The sequence below is a fragment of the Kryptolebias marmoratus genome, linkage group LG24 (assembly GCF_001649575.2).
Source record: "Kryptolebias marmoratus isolate JLee-2015 linkage group LG24, ASM164957v2, whole genome shotgun sequence".
Classification (NCBI taxonomy): Eukaryota; Metazoa; Chordata; class Actinopteri; order Cyprinodontiformes; family Rivulidae; genus Kryptolebias; species Kryptolebias marmoratus.
Genome location: NC_051453.1, coordinates 4,528,804 through 4,542,556, shown reverse-complemented (window position 1 = coordinate 4,542,556; position 13,753 = coordinate 4,528,804). Strand labels below are relative to the sequence as shown.

Here is a 13,753-nt window from a genome sequence, read left to right as displayed (position 1 = left end):
TAAAGAATAGATAATAATAGATAATAGATAATAAAGAGAAACAGGAAAACAATGGTGTGAATGCTTAAAAGCATTCACACAATAAAGAGAAACAGGAAAACAATGGTGTGAATGCTTAAAAGCATTCACACAATTAGGTTATGTTGAAGATGATGGGCTGTGGTAAGTTTGAGAGAGATGTAAGAAGACCAGAGTGAGTCACAAAAAACTAATCTTAGGTTTAAATGGGGAGAAAGGCTTTCTGTCCAGATTTCCTGAAACAGTGTGGGAGGAAAAACAGACCTCTTAGGTGACTGTAAAAACTTTATTCATCGTTAAATATGAGGTTTTTCTCCTGAAAAGCAGTCGGCCCACTGCTCCATTTTGACGAGTTATCATCAGATCTTTAAGTTCAGACAGAAACCTGAATTCTTGTGGGATCAAAGTGTTCAAGGAAACACTGAATCAGATGAACACACTCAGAAAAAAACAATGCATTCCAACATACAAGGAATTTTAGTTTCTGTTTCCTAATTACACTTCAGGTGTGAGCAACAGGAAACAATACTTATTAAATGTAACATCACATAAGGAACATGGACTTCCACTTCCTTATCAATGATATGATAAGACTTAAAGAATCTTGTTGCAAAACTTGTTTATGAACCCGAACATTTAACTGACAGCTTACTCTAAAAGGAAAAACAATCACCTCATTAGATTAGCTGTTAAATCACATGACTTTTCTGAAACAGGCAAAACAAAAAATACAACTAGTGACAATAATAATCTGCGTTTGATTTTTGTTTTTTATTTTTCATCTTTTTTTTTAGTTAAGTTTTGTTAGTTTCTGTATCTCCAACTTTATTCCAAATAGGTCTTTTCGTGTTTTCTGTTTGTCTAATTATTGTGTTTACAGAACTTTATCTGGCATTGTTTCACTTTTTGTAAATTTAGAGTTTGAATTAATTTGAATCAAACTGTTGGAAGGGAAAAACAGACACGCTGGCAGTAAAACATGCAGTTCTTATAAACGAAGCACAGGCGCTCCTCAGGAATGTGCTGAATCTGTATTTTTGTCTTTTCATGTAAAGCACTTTGAATCGCCTTGTTGCTTGACTTGACTTGCTCAGTCCTTTTCTCTTTATTCTGCAGAAACAAATATTTGCTGCCAAATTCAGGACAAATCAGCTCAATGGCTGAGCTGTGGTGGGATTTTCCTGCATTAAACCTTTTACTGAGCAGAGATTTAACAGCTGGTCGAGGGCCAACAATCTGTCTTTAAATGTCAACAAAACTAACAAATGCTTTGGTTTTTCATGCATTTTTTTGTCTTTTATTTGAATGTCTATAAGTTCTTTTTCCCCTAATTTAGACAACATTTCACTTTAAGGTTTTAGTCTTTATAGTGTACGACAGTAGGGCACTATGAACTGGGAAACAGCAACAATAACTCACTGAAAATAAAAAAAAAACCCACTTTTTTTCTACAGATAATTTGATTTAAATGAATGAATTCTTGTTTCAGAATTCAAACACTTAGTGCCAGTAACAAATCAGTTTTAATAAAAGATTTTCAGCTTGTTGCTATAAAAGCTGCTGGTGTTCTCGCTGTGCAGTTTAACCAAGCGAAGTTTCCCCCGAACGTAATGTTTTTCATTCAGAGCTGTCTTTCCTTTATTGCACAGTTATATTCTGAGTTAAAGCAGCCCTCTTAGTTCAGTTCATGAACATTTGTAGAAGCTGAATTTGGCACAAAGTAGGAATTTGTTTTAGCTGTTAGACAACAGTGAATTTTGACCATTAAAAATAAAACAAACAAAGAAGCTCAGTTATGCATATTTATTTTACTGAATTAAATGCATTCAGTTACAAATCTTTCATATATGATTACTGCTTAAAGTGGACTTTGTTTTTGTTACTTTACAACTAAAAATAAAAGGCTAAAGAAATACCGCGATGGTTACCATGAAGTAAAAATGCATCTGGTGCTCAAAGAATTTTACAACTTATTGGTTTATTCATACACTGTTACTGTAAACACACATTTTTCATCATAATTAAACAACAGAAAAACTATCATGTTCTGGTACAGAAGACATGCATACAAACAAAAATCAGGGTGATCCAAGTAAAATAAAACTTCCACAGCTGTGGATGTTTCACAAGTTTGATGGTTTCACTTTCCCACTGACAGGGCGGTAGACTGCGATGTCACATTGCTAGTCTGCACGTTGATTATATTTTGTGGTTGCATGTTGACCACGGCTGGTTCTTCAGTCCTGTCAACCTTCAGCTCTCGATGCATCTGACACCAGGAGCACCACACACAGAAGCAGGAAACGACAATGTCGTTACAGAGAGAGCCCTGCAAACAAGCACAGCAAAACACTGGTAAACTTTTACCTTTCACTTTAAATTCAGTTTTATTCATTGCTTCACACGACATACCTCAATCCCATATCTGTTCCTCATGGCAGAGCGAAGAGACAAGACTGCAGGAGGAACACACAAAGGTATCCCACAGGCAGCAAATACAGCAGGGCTTAACACATCACATATTGGGAGACAGGCGTTCTCTCCAAAATTCCCTGCAACAGTGCAGGCAAGGCAAGGGCAGCACCAGAAACCAAAGCAACCTGGAAAACAGATACTGAATAATGCAACTGTCTGAGGTGACTGTAAGACTTTTATTTAATTACAAACTTCTGTTTGCCTCTTACAAGTGTTCATGTCCTGACAGCAGTTGCAGAGACCACTGCTCCAATCCGAATCCTTTCCCATCTTGTCTTTAAGATCAAATACAAACAGTAAAACTTAATTTGTGAGACTGAATTGGGTTAACAACGTTCAGGAAAATCAGCACGATGCAACATGGTATGAGGGATTTCAGCTTCTTTTCCATCTTTGCAACAGACTGAATTGAGCAAGAAACACTATTTTGTTCAGTTATCTGAACAAGCAATGATGGAAGAAACAAATGAAAGTCTTTCTTACCTGCTTTGTTGATCAACTTCTGGTCTAACTCAGCTGTTAATGAATAAGAAGCTCATCAGGTTCATTAAACACAAAGAAAATGCTGCAAAACCTGAAACTGTTGAAGCTAAAAAACAAAACCTAAAATTCCTGCTACAAACTTCCATCTTTCAGCTATACATCCAAGTTTACTTTATACAGATGAACCATAGCTGCTGTGATAAAAACAGAATTTTTTAAAGTTGACATTGCAGATAATAAAATTTATTTGTATTTAGAATAAAAATGTCACTTGATTGTATATCATGATTTTAGCACTGATTTGGATGTACTTGTAGTTAAACTTGAAAAAACTGATACTGCAACATGAAGCAGAGTCTAATAGTTCCACTACATCTCTACTACATATGACTCCACAAAGCAGGAAATAATAGCAAAATAAAAAGCAGAAAATCTAAATAGACTTTAGAGTTCCTTGCTGCAGAATTCAAACCCTCAGCTGTCAGTTCCAGACACAGCTCAGTTTAAATTCTCCCACTTCTGTACATTATACAGCAATTTTACAAATAAAAGAGTTTCTGATACCCAAGCAGTGCATTTACTCAGGTTACATAGATAAACATAAACATGTGCTTAAAGTGAAATATTCCACCAGTTGTTGAAAAAATATTAATCAATAAATAATGCTGTTTACCTTTCTGTTACAGTAAAAAACAACTTCTTGATTTCAGTTGGATTTACAGAATTTTATAAGCCTTTTTTATGAAGTTTTTATGCAATTGTAAAAAGTGTAGAATAATATATATATATATATATATATATATATATATATATATATATAATCTAAGCATACTGAAATGTGAAAAACTTACTCGGTAATGAATCTGTACCTGCTGTCTGTTGCACCTCAGCCGCTGTCAGTGAATGAGATGTTTAGTGCTGAATTGGTCTTATTTAACAACACAAAAAAATCTGCAAAATGCTGCAAAACCTGTGATCCCTGAAATGAAAACTTTACACGGAAAAATCAGCAGTGATAGCGTTCAAGTTTCAATGGAGGTCAGTTTTTATTTTCAATCAGTTTCCTCATTCTGTGTGGATAATGCTCATTCCAAACCGATTACACCAAGAGTCCACATCCTGAAGAAGTTCCATTTCTGTTTCTGCTGATATGCTGGGATGGATCTGTCAAACAAACTGGAGTTTCAGTGGTTCTTAGTGAAACTAGTTTAAGTTGCACATACATTTACAGTACTTTAGTATCTGTGTATTTCACATTCTGTGCAGTCAAGTGAAGCTGACTTAAAATACCTTATTTTGCTGAAATACACAAGTTCAAAAATTAAGTTCCAGACTTTCTGATTTGGATTTATTGATCAAATGAAATGTTTATTAGTGTTGCAACGACTTACAACAAACAGTAAATATCCATTCAAACTGCAAACCTAGTTCTAACTTAACTGTCACTTCACCAATTTCAATGTAAAAACAAACAAAAAAATAGTCACAATTTTACTTTATGGAAGCCCAATTTAAGATTAAAGATCCAACATTCCTTGAAGGAATGCATATTGCCCATTGCCTTTAATGTCAGAGTTTTAAACTAAGAATATTTTATGATGAATGAAAAAGAACAGCTGTTTTTCACACCTTAAAAATAATTTTTTTACAGTGTGTTAGGGAAGATGCTCAGCTACTGCCACACCAAATATTAGCTCAATGTCTATAAAACTGGCTGAGTTATTGCTAGTTTTGTGTTTGCTAATCCTAAATTGGATTGTCTTCACATGTTAATCAGTTGAAGATGTTTATTTAATGATTACTTTACATTTTTTTGTTCAAATCCAACAGTATATGGTCAGAAATATCACTTTGAAGCCTGGACAGTGAGTGTCTGGTGCACAGCAGCAGGTGGAAGAGGGTTCACAGGGATCATCATGACAGGAGCAGGCTGCATGTTGACAACAGTTTGAGACTGCATATTGATGACGTGTGGGGTTTTCCTGCGATATTTTAACTCCCGATGCATCTGACACCAGGAGCACCACGGACAGCAACAAGAAATACCAATGTCCTTACAAATGGAGCCCTGCAAACAAACACATTAAATATGTTTACGATTTTTTTAGTCCATACAAGAGAAGGTTAGTGTTTCATGTTGTCATACCTTGATACCGTATTTGTGTCTCATGGCAACTCTTACAGCCAAGGCTGCAGGAGGAACAAGAGGGACTCTGTAGATAGTACTGATAGCACCAACACAGACATCACATAATGGGAGACAGTAGTTCTCTCCAACTCGTCTTGAAACAGTGCAGGAAAGGCAAGGGGGACACCAGAAACCATAGCAACCTGTAAAACACAGGAATGATGTAATGATCTTTGGAGGTTCTACTACCTTTTCTTAATACAAAAAGTGCTATGTTTGACTCTTACAGGTGTTTGGATCCTCAAAGCAATCAAGGAGACCACTATCCCAGTCTGTCAGAGGGGTTTCTGCCATCACTTCTTAAAGCTGAGCCTCAAACAATGAATAGTGATCCTGGGAGATCAGAGGGGAGAAAATCTACTCAACTGGGAAACAAGACCAAGCAACATGATTTAGAAAATCTTACATTTCATCCTACACTCTCCATCTTCAGCAGATGCTTAAATACATATTGTTGTAATACTTGATGGTTTTCTGGTTATGTGCAGATGTCATTCATTAAAGAATGTGTTATTATTGGCTGCCACGTGTTACTGTCACCTCTGGAGTTCAAGTTTATTTACTAGCTCTCTTAAGTTTAGTAACATGCTGCCACCTAGAGTTTGATAGAAAAATGTGCAGCACATTTTTCCAAAACTGAGTCCCCAGATTAATTTGACTATTTAAATTTCAAATAATGAAAGTCAGGGTCAGATATATAAAAATCAGTTATAGATGAATGACAAAACAATATGGAATGTGTTTAAAATGTTTTCATTTCAATGGATGTCATCTAATTAAAATAACTGTTGTCTTTGTAGATAAAAGCTGTTTCTTACAGAAATGATAAGTTCCTAAAATCACTAGAAATTATAAAAAGAAAGAACAACAAAAAAAACTAAACCAAAACTTGTAACTTCTGCTTCAAATATTTAAGCTTGTAAAACAAATTTAGCTAAATCTTAAAGAGCCCCATGTTGGAATTTAAGTATTCTTGTGTTCCCTCACAATAACTTTGTTTTTGACAGGTCTCGTGCCAGGGTAGTTATCCCTGAAACACCTGGACAGCCTGACCAAAACATGCAATTGTTTTGTTCCTTCAAATAATGTTTAATTACAAAATCACATCAGACCATTTGTGATCATCAAGCACGAAGACGTTCCTTCATTACCATCATAAACTACAGGGGCCACAGAATTTATTAGGTCGTTAGATAAAATGTTTCCCCTGTCAAAAAGAAAATCAGTCTTTGGATGCAAAGATGCTTCACATCATGTCTACTAAATGCAGGAAGTCTGAATGTAATCCTCCTTTCCTGACAGAAACTAGAATAATATTTGTTTTCCGACATGCCCCTCACGGGACTCTGTAAAATCCTGTTTCCTGATGCTTTATTTAAATTTTATTTGCAAACAGTTTATTTTAAGGACAACCCGGTGTATTAAGTATCAGAATAGAAACATTCAACCAATAACCAATAGACTTTTTTACATTTAATCTGAGTGAATTTTAAACTAACACAAAAATGAGGCCAACTAATTAAAGATTAAGGGTTAAATGAAAAAAAACTATCAGCAAGATGGATTAAAGTGAATATGAGTTTTTAAAGTATTTTTTCATGTGGATGTGTAGGTTACACAACAATTACTAATGCATAACTGTATTGTTCTTTGATTAGTCTGTAGTTTTAGTTAATTAATGTTACAGTAATTCTCCTGCTTCCTGATTTCTTTAACTCTCTATGGTACACATTATGATATAAAATTTAAAAAAAATTGTGATGTTTTTTCTTGCTTAAAATTAGACACTAATCTTAATACATATTTTATTTTATTTATTTTTTATACATTAAAAGTTTGTGTTGCACATGCATTTGCTTTTGTAGCTGTGTCATTTACAATCTGTGCAGTCAAGTGAAGCTGCTGTAAAACACTTATAATCGCTGAAATACACAATATCACTCATTACATGTGCAGATATAGCATGTGAAATACATATTACCGTAAATACATTGCAAAATCCTTTTCATTACACACACACACCACGTTTCTGATGATTTTTCTTGCAAAAAACCCCAAAGCAAAGCAAAACAAAACAAAACAAAATAAACTTGTTAATTGTATGTTACTCACGGTACAATGTTTCCTCAGGGCAACATGCAGTTTTTTGTCATATAAGGAGTTTGACTTTTTTTTTTGCTTACCACTGTAGGTAAATCAGAATTTTTGTTTGTGAATGCCTGGGTAAAATAAGCGAAAAAGGCACTTTTCCGTCTCTGTAAGATGTTCCATGTGCTGGAAAAGAGAGCAAAAGAGACCCTCGTGGATCACGTGACTGCTTTTTCACACGCTCATTGGTCATTTGAGTTTCCGTACCCTGTGGTAGCATTGACTAGTTAAATGTGTCTTTAAAAAGCAAACAACAACAACAACAGCAAAAAATAAAAAAATAAAAAAATAATAAAACAAATTAGGGAACCATAGAGGGTTAAAGCGTCTCATGAGTTGAACTAAAGTCTGTCTAACCAGGAACAAGCAATGCAACACCACCCTCTACTGGAACCAATTTTATTTCCTTTATTTTTATTCCAGTCACTTACTTTTTTGTGTACACTTTGCATTTCATGACCCTGATCTTGTCCTCCTCCTTTCTCTTAGAACAGTAACCATGGTCCTTTACCACCGTGAAGAACCTGCTTTCTTTTAACAGCAGGCTGTAAATGTTTAGGAACCGAGGAGACCAGCTGCTGCAGGTTTTAATGAGGAATGATGTCCCATTCTTGTCTGATGTAGTTTGTCTAAAATGTTATTTTTATACCCAGTCCTCCTACTGACCTTTTATCAATTAATGTGATTAGTTGCAGAAAGCTCCTCCAGCAGTTTCTTATTTGTACCATTTACTTTGACAGCCTTTTATCTTTTTAAAGATGTGTTGCTGCTATAAAATTTAAAACTACCTTTTTTTTTTTAAAAAACCAACAATATCCTAATTTAAACATCGGATATGTTTGGTATGTCACTGTGACTAAATTATGGATTGATGAGATTTGCAAATCATTGCATTCTGGTTTTGTTTTGTTTTGTTTTACATTTTACAAAACGTAATAATGACATAAATTTTAGAGAACAGTTATAGTTTTCTTACTAAATATTGTTTTTGGATTTTAATATTGTGACCAAGAACCTGTTTATCATCAGTAAGGAGGTGTGAAATTGTCCAGCAACAATCATATGGTTAAGTAAAGAACTTTGTCCCTTGATCGTTTAATTTCACTTTTGTGACAGTTTCTTCTAACTTCTTTAGTTTTAATTAAAAAGATTCAACAAATACAATCTTACCTGACAAACTGTGTAAGCTGCTTCCCAATGGAAGTCTTCTGAAATAACAAAGACTGTGTGAGGTTTTGGTTCCTGACTCCAGTATCATTGACTGTACATCATTTGCATCCATATTTCCCTAAAGAGTTTATTTGTTTGCCAAAAATAGTTTATTTGTTTGTTTGTTTGTTTGTTTTCCGTGCACAAGGTTACGAAAAAAGTGATGACTGTATTTTGATGACATTTTCAGGAAATGTTGAGGTTTTCACAAAGAACAAGAAAAGCACCCTCCACCCAGAAAACATGATAAAATTTTGGTGGTGATCAGGATAACAATCCGGCTACTACAATGTTAAATGAGTCATTTAAAATTGTAGTTGTTGTACTGATTGGCCCAAATGTTTCATAATATGAATTGCATTCAGTTCAGTTAAAATCACACTTCTTGTTGGATTTATGTTTTTTGATTTAATAGGAAAACATTCTACATTTAAGTCATATCATTATTACTTATGTCATAAATGAAAGTGCAGGTGTTCTTGTCATTTACAATTACTTTAATTAGACTACTTTAATTTGTAGTGAAGAGATATTAATCATGTAGGTTGTCTAGATCACCATGATCCATTCAAACTGCAAACCTAGTTCTAACTTAACTGTCACTTCACCAATTTCAATGTAAAAACAAACAAAAAAATAGTCACAATTTTACTTTATGGAAGCCCAATTTAAGATTAAAGATCCAACATTCCTTGAAGGAATGCATATTGCCCATTGCCTTTAATGTCAGAGTTTTAAACTAAGAATATTTTATGATGAATGAAAAAGAACAGCTGTTTTTCACACCTTAAAAATAATTTTTTTACAGTGTGTTAGGGAAGATGCTCAGCTACTGCCACACCAAATATTAGCTCAATGTCTATAAAACTGGCTGAGTTATTGCTAGTTTTGTGTTTGCTAATCCTAAATTGGATTGTCTTCACATGTTAATCAGTTGAAGATGTTTATTTAATGATTACTTTACATTTTTTTGTTCAAATCCAACAGTATATGGTCAGAAATATCACTTTGAAGCCTGGACAGTGAGTGTCTGGTGCACAGCAGCAGGTGGAAGAGGGTTCACAGGGATCATCATGACAGGAGCAGGCTGCATGTTGACAACAGTTTGAGACTGCATATTGATGACGTGTGGGGTTTTCCTGCGATATTTTAACTCCCGATGCATCTGACACCAGGAGCACCACGGACAGCAACAAGAAATACCAATGTCCTTACAAATGGAGCCCTGCAAACAAACACATTAAATATGTTTACGATTTTTTTAGTCCATACAAGAGAAGGTTAGTGTTTCATGTTGTCATACCTTGATACCGTATTTGTGTCTCATGGCAACTCTTACAGCCAAGGCTGCAGGAGGAACAAGAGGGACTCTGTAGATAGTACTGATAGCACCAACACAGACATCACATAATGGGAGACAGTAGTTCTCGCCAATTCGTCTTGAAACAGTGCAGGAAAGGCAAGGGGGACACCAGAAACCATAGCAACCTGTAAAACACAGGAATGATGTAATGATCTTTGGAGGTTCTACTACCTTTTCTTAATACAAAAAGTGCTATGTTTGACTCTTACAGGTGTTTGGATCCTCAAAGCAATCAAGGAGACCACTATCCCAGTCTGTCAGAGGGGTTTCTGCCATCACTTCTTAAAGCTGAGCCTCAAACAATGAATAGTGATCCTGGGAGATCAGAGGGGAGAAAATCTACTCAACTGGGAAACAAGACCAAGCAACATGATTTAGAAAGTCTTACATTTTATCCTACACTCTCCATCTTCAGCAGATTTGGTGTCACCTCTTTTTTTTCCCTCCAAATCTGTTTATTGGTTTTCTGTACTTTACATAATGTACAAAGATAGGTGAAATCTTAATTGAACAAATACCAAACGTAAACACTATCAACTAAAGAAAAAAAAAAAGAAAAAACTCAGCAAACACACAAACATAAATCATCAAGGTGACAAACATATACATTGCAGTGAGACATTGATTTCTCAATTTTGTCTCATCAGGGATAAATGCTGAGTTCCACCTCAGGAGTCCTGATCACAGTCCATCAGAGCGGTGATGGATATTATAGCATTAGTGAAAATAACTGTCCTCCCCGGTCCGCAGTAGACAGATATTGATGGTTCAGTGTTGTGTACTTTCCATATTGTAAATTACTCTTGAAATCCTTCAGGTAAACATGGCGACAGAGCTCAGTTCATGAGTCTAAAATTAGAATCAGGCTGTAAACCTTCCTTTGCTTATTCATCAGTACGAACATTTTCACTTTTCAAAAATAGCAAAAAAAATTCCACATCTCTTCAAACGCAGAATATTTACCATTAATCATAAAGCTGTGTTTCTCCAGGGCCAGAGAGCTTGATAACATGGTCAGCCAAGTTTTTAATATTGTTTTTGGATTTTAATATTGTGACCAAGAACCTGTTTATCATCAGTAAGGAGGTGTGAAATTGTCCAGCAACAATATTATTAAGTAAAGAATTTTGTCCCTTGATCATTTAATTTCATTTTTGTAACAGTTTCTTCTAACTTCTTTAGTTTTAATTAAAAAGATTCAAATACAAATACAATCTTACCTGACAAACTGTGTAAGCTGCTTCCCATGAAAGTCTTCTGAAATAACAAAGACTGTGTGAGGTTTGGGTTGTTATTGGCATCGTAAAATCCTGACTCCAGTATCGCCGACTGTACATCATTTGCATCCATATTTCCTTATTGACCTTCGCCATAAAGAGTTTGTTTGTTTGTTTGTTTGTTTTCTGTGCACAAAATTACGAAAAAAGAGATGACTGTATTTTGATGAAATTTTCAGGAAATGTTGATGTTGTCACAAAGAACAAAAAAAGCTGATGATATTTTAAATTTTAAATGACTCATTTAAAATTGTAGGAGCCGGATTGTTATCCTGATCACCACCAAAATTTTATCATTTGTTCTTTGTGACAAACAAACAACACTGAAATACCAACTTGTTGAAGACCAATAATGTTGTTTTTTTGGCACTGGAACATCACTCAAAGCTACATTTCCAACTCCAAATGGAGCATAACGTGCTCATTCAAAAAAAAAAAAAAGAAAAAGATGATATTTGCAAAAATTTACAACTAATTTGTATTTCTGTTGTTTAGTATTTCCTTATATGTCACACACACAGTTTTATACAGCTGCTAAACATGTGGCTATGGGGTTTGAATCCATGACATCAGTTTGTTTTGCTAAAAGTAGTTTGTAACTAACTATAATCTTCAGAATATTAGCATATTAGCATTTCAGTTTTATCCTCTTCCATCCAACTCTGTCTTCACTCCAGCTAACTCCATGTCCTCTCTAACTGCATCCATTTATCTTCATTTCTATTTCAAATATATTGACAATTCAAGGCAGCTTCGCTTTGACTGAGTACACAGCTGCAAGTGTAGCAATATTTCATTAACTCAGATGGTTATCATTGACCCAAATAACCAGGAACAGCTATAAATATATCCTATATTTTATTAGCATGCACTACACTCTCACGGCAGAGCTACTATGCTGCTATCAGAAGATCTACATCATGGAAGAATTCAGTTTGTTACTGTGGACATGAAGTCCTGCAGACTGAGCAGTGGTGGGTCCAGCATGAATGGTGTCCTGGGCGGTGAGCCATATCACACATAACAAAACCTGCAAGAGTGTTAGTATTTCTGAAATGGGCTGAAGTTCTGCGGATTCTTGGTGAATCAGGCCTTTAGGAATTGTTTTGTGGTGCACATTTGGTTTTGTAACTAGCAGCGAACAATCAGTTTGGAACAAGGGTTTTAGAAATAACTGCAGTCAAGTGAATCTGACCTGCAACTGTGGTGTGGAGAAAGAAAGAAAAAAAGCCAGATTGAAGAGATTCAAATTCCAAAAAAATGAGTTTGAAATAAGTCATATCATTATTACTTTTGTCATAAATGAAAGTACAGATGTTCTTGTCATTTACAACTACATTAATTAGGCTACTTTAATTTGTAGGGTTTAATTTCTGTAAAGAAATCTTCATCTTGTTATGTTATAGGAACAAAATAAAACAGATATCAGTACGAAGCATGCATGATTCCTGTTTGAGTCACAACTCCAACAGGAGGAGGGTTTGCAGGTATCATCATGACAGGAGGAGGCTGCATGTTGACAACACTTTGTGAAAGAAAATTGATGATAACAGGAGTTTTTTTGTGATTTTTGAATTCTCGATGCATCTGACACTAGGAGCACCACACACAGAAACAGGAAACTGCAATGTCCTTACACAGAGAACCCTAGGGGAAAAATAGTTATCTTCAAAACACTGTATCACTACTACTTAGGGGGTTAATGCCTCATGCTGTCATACTTTAATGCCATATTTGTTTCTAAAGGCAGACCTGAGAGACAAAGCTGCAGGAGGGGCAAACAGAGGTACATCACAGATGACTGCCACTGCAGGGCTGAAGATATCACACAATGGGAGACAGTAGTTCTCTACGAATCTTCCTGAAACACTGCAGGTGAGATAAGGGACCCACACACACACAAGAAAACATAGCAGCCTGAAAAACAGATACTGAGGCATACTGAGACATCCTCAGGGTTTTGATGCGTTAGGGCCTTTTGGCCCAGGCCTAGGGTTAGGGTCTCCTCAGGGTTTAAGGGGATATGGCCTTTTGGCCCAGGGCTAGGGTTAGGGTCTCTTCAGGGTTGAAGGGGATAAGGCCTTTTGGCCCAGGGCTAGGGTTAGGGTCTCCTCAGGGTTTGATGAGTTAGGGCCTTTTTGCCCAGGGCTAGGGTTAGGGTCTCCTCAGGGTTAAAGGGGATAGGGCCTTTTGGCCAGGGGCTAGGGTTAGGGTTTCCTTAGGGATTGATGAGTTAGTGCCTTTTAGCCCAGGGCTAGGGTTAGGGTCTCCTCAGGGTTGAAGGGGATAGGCCCTTTTGGCCCAGGGCTAGGGTTAGGGTCTCCGCAGGGTTTGATGGGTTAGGGCCTTTTGACCCAGGGCTAGGGTTAGGGTCTCCTCAGGGTTTGATGGGTTAGGGCCTTTTGGCCCAGGGCTAGGGTCAGGGTCTCCTCAAGGTTTGATGGGGTAGGGCCTTTTGGCCAAGGGCTAGGGTTAGGGTCTCCTCAGGGTTGAAAGGGATAGGGCCATTTGGCCAGGGGCTAGGGTTAGGGTCTCCTCAGGGTTTGATGCGTTAGGGCCTTTTGGCCCAGGGCTAGGGTTAGGGTCTCCTCA

General features: G+C 36.2%; 3 protein-coding genes across 4 annotated transcripts; all 3 read right to left on the bottom strand.

Moving 5' to 3' along the window:
* Positions 1–1,989: 1,989 nt before the first annotated feature.
* On the bottom strand, positions 1,990–2,763 carry LOC108238397 (cornifelin homolog B-like). The gene is made up of 3 exons (XM_017420422.3): positions 2,703–2,763; positions 2,431–2,618; positions 1,990–2,347 (listed from the first exon to the last, which is right to left on the bottom strand). The coding sequence occupies exons 1-3, from the start codon at positions 2,761–2,763 to the stop codon at positions 2,159–2,161; spliced, it is 438 nt and encodes a 145-aa protein (XP_017275911.1). The 3' UTR covers positions 1,990–2,158.
* A 1,358-nt stretch (positions 2,764–4,121) lies between these two features.
* Positions 4,122–8,527, bottom strand: LOC108238409 (cornifelin homolog B-like). Of its 2 annotated transcripts, none has more exons than XM_025006888.2 (4): positions 8,483–8,527; positions 5,392–5,497; positions 5,123–5,307; positions 4,122–5,044 (listed from the first exon to the last, which is right to left on the bottom strand). In XM_025006888.2, exons 2-4 carry the CDS (start codon positions 5,456–5,458, stop codon positions 4,823–4,825), a joined length of 474 nt encoding a protein of 157 aa, XP_024862656.1. In that variant the 5' UTR covers positions 5,459–5,497; positions 8,483–8,527; the 3' UTR covers positions 4,122–4,822. The 2 variants fall into 2 exon arrangements, with proteins under 2 accessions (XP_024862656.1, XP_017275920.1); XM_017420431.3 differs by lacking the exon at positions 8,483–8,527 and adding an exon at positions 7,348–8,021.
* An 18-nt stretch (positions 8,528–8,545) lies between these two features.
* On the bottom strand, positions 8,546–11,258 carry LOC108238407 (cornifelin-like). The gene is made up of 4 exons (XM_017420429.3): positions 11,105–11,258; positions 10,094–10,199; positions 9,825–10,009; positions 8,546–9,746 (listed from the first exon to the last, which is right to left on the bottom strand). Exons 2-4 carry the CDS (start codon positions 10,158–10,160, stop codon positions 9,525–9,527), a joined length of 474 nt encoding a protein of 157 aa, XP_017275918.1. The 5' UTR covers positions 10,161–10,199; positions 11,105–11,258; the 3' UTR covers positions 8,546–9,524.
* Between the last annotated feature and the right edge of the window lie 2,495 nt (positions 11,259–13,753).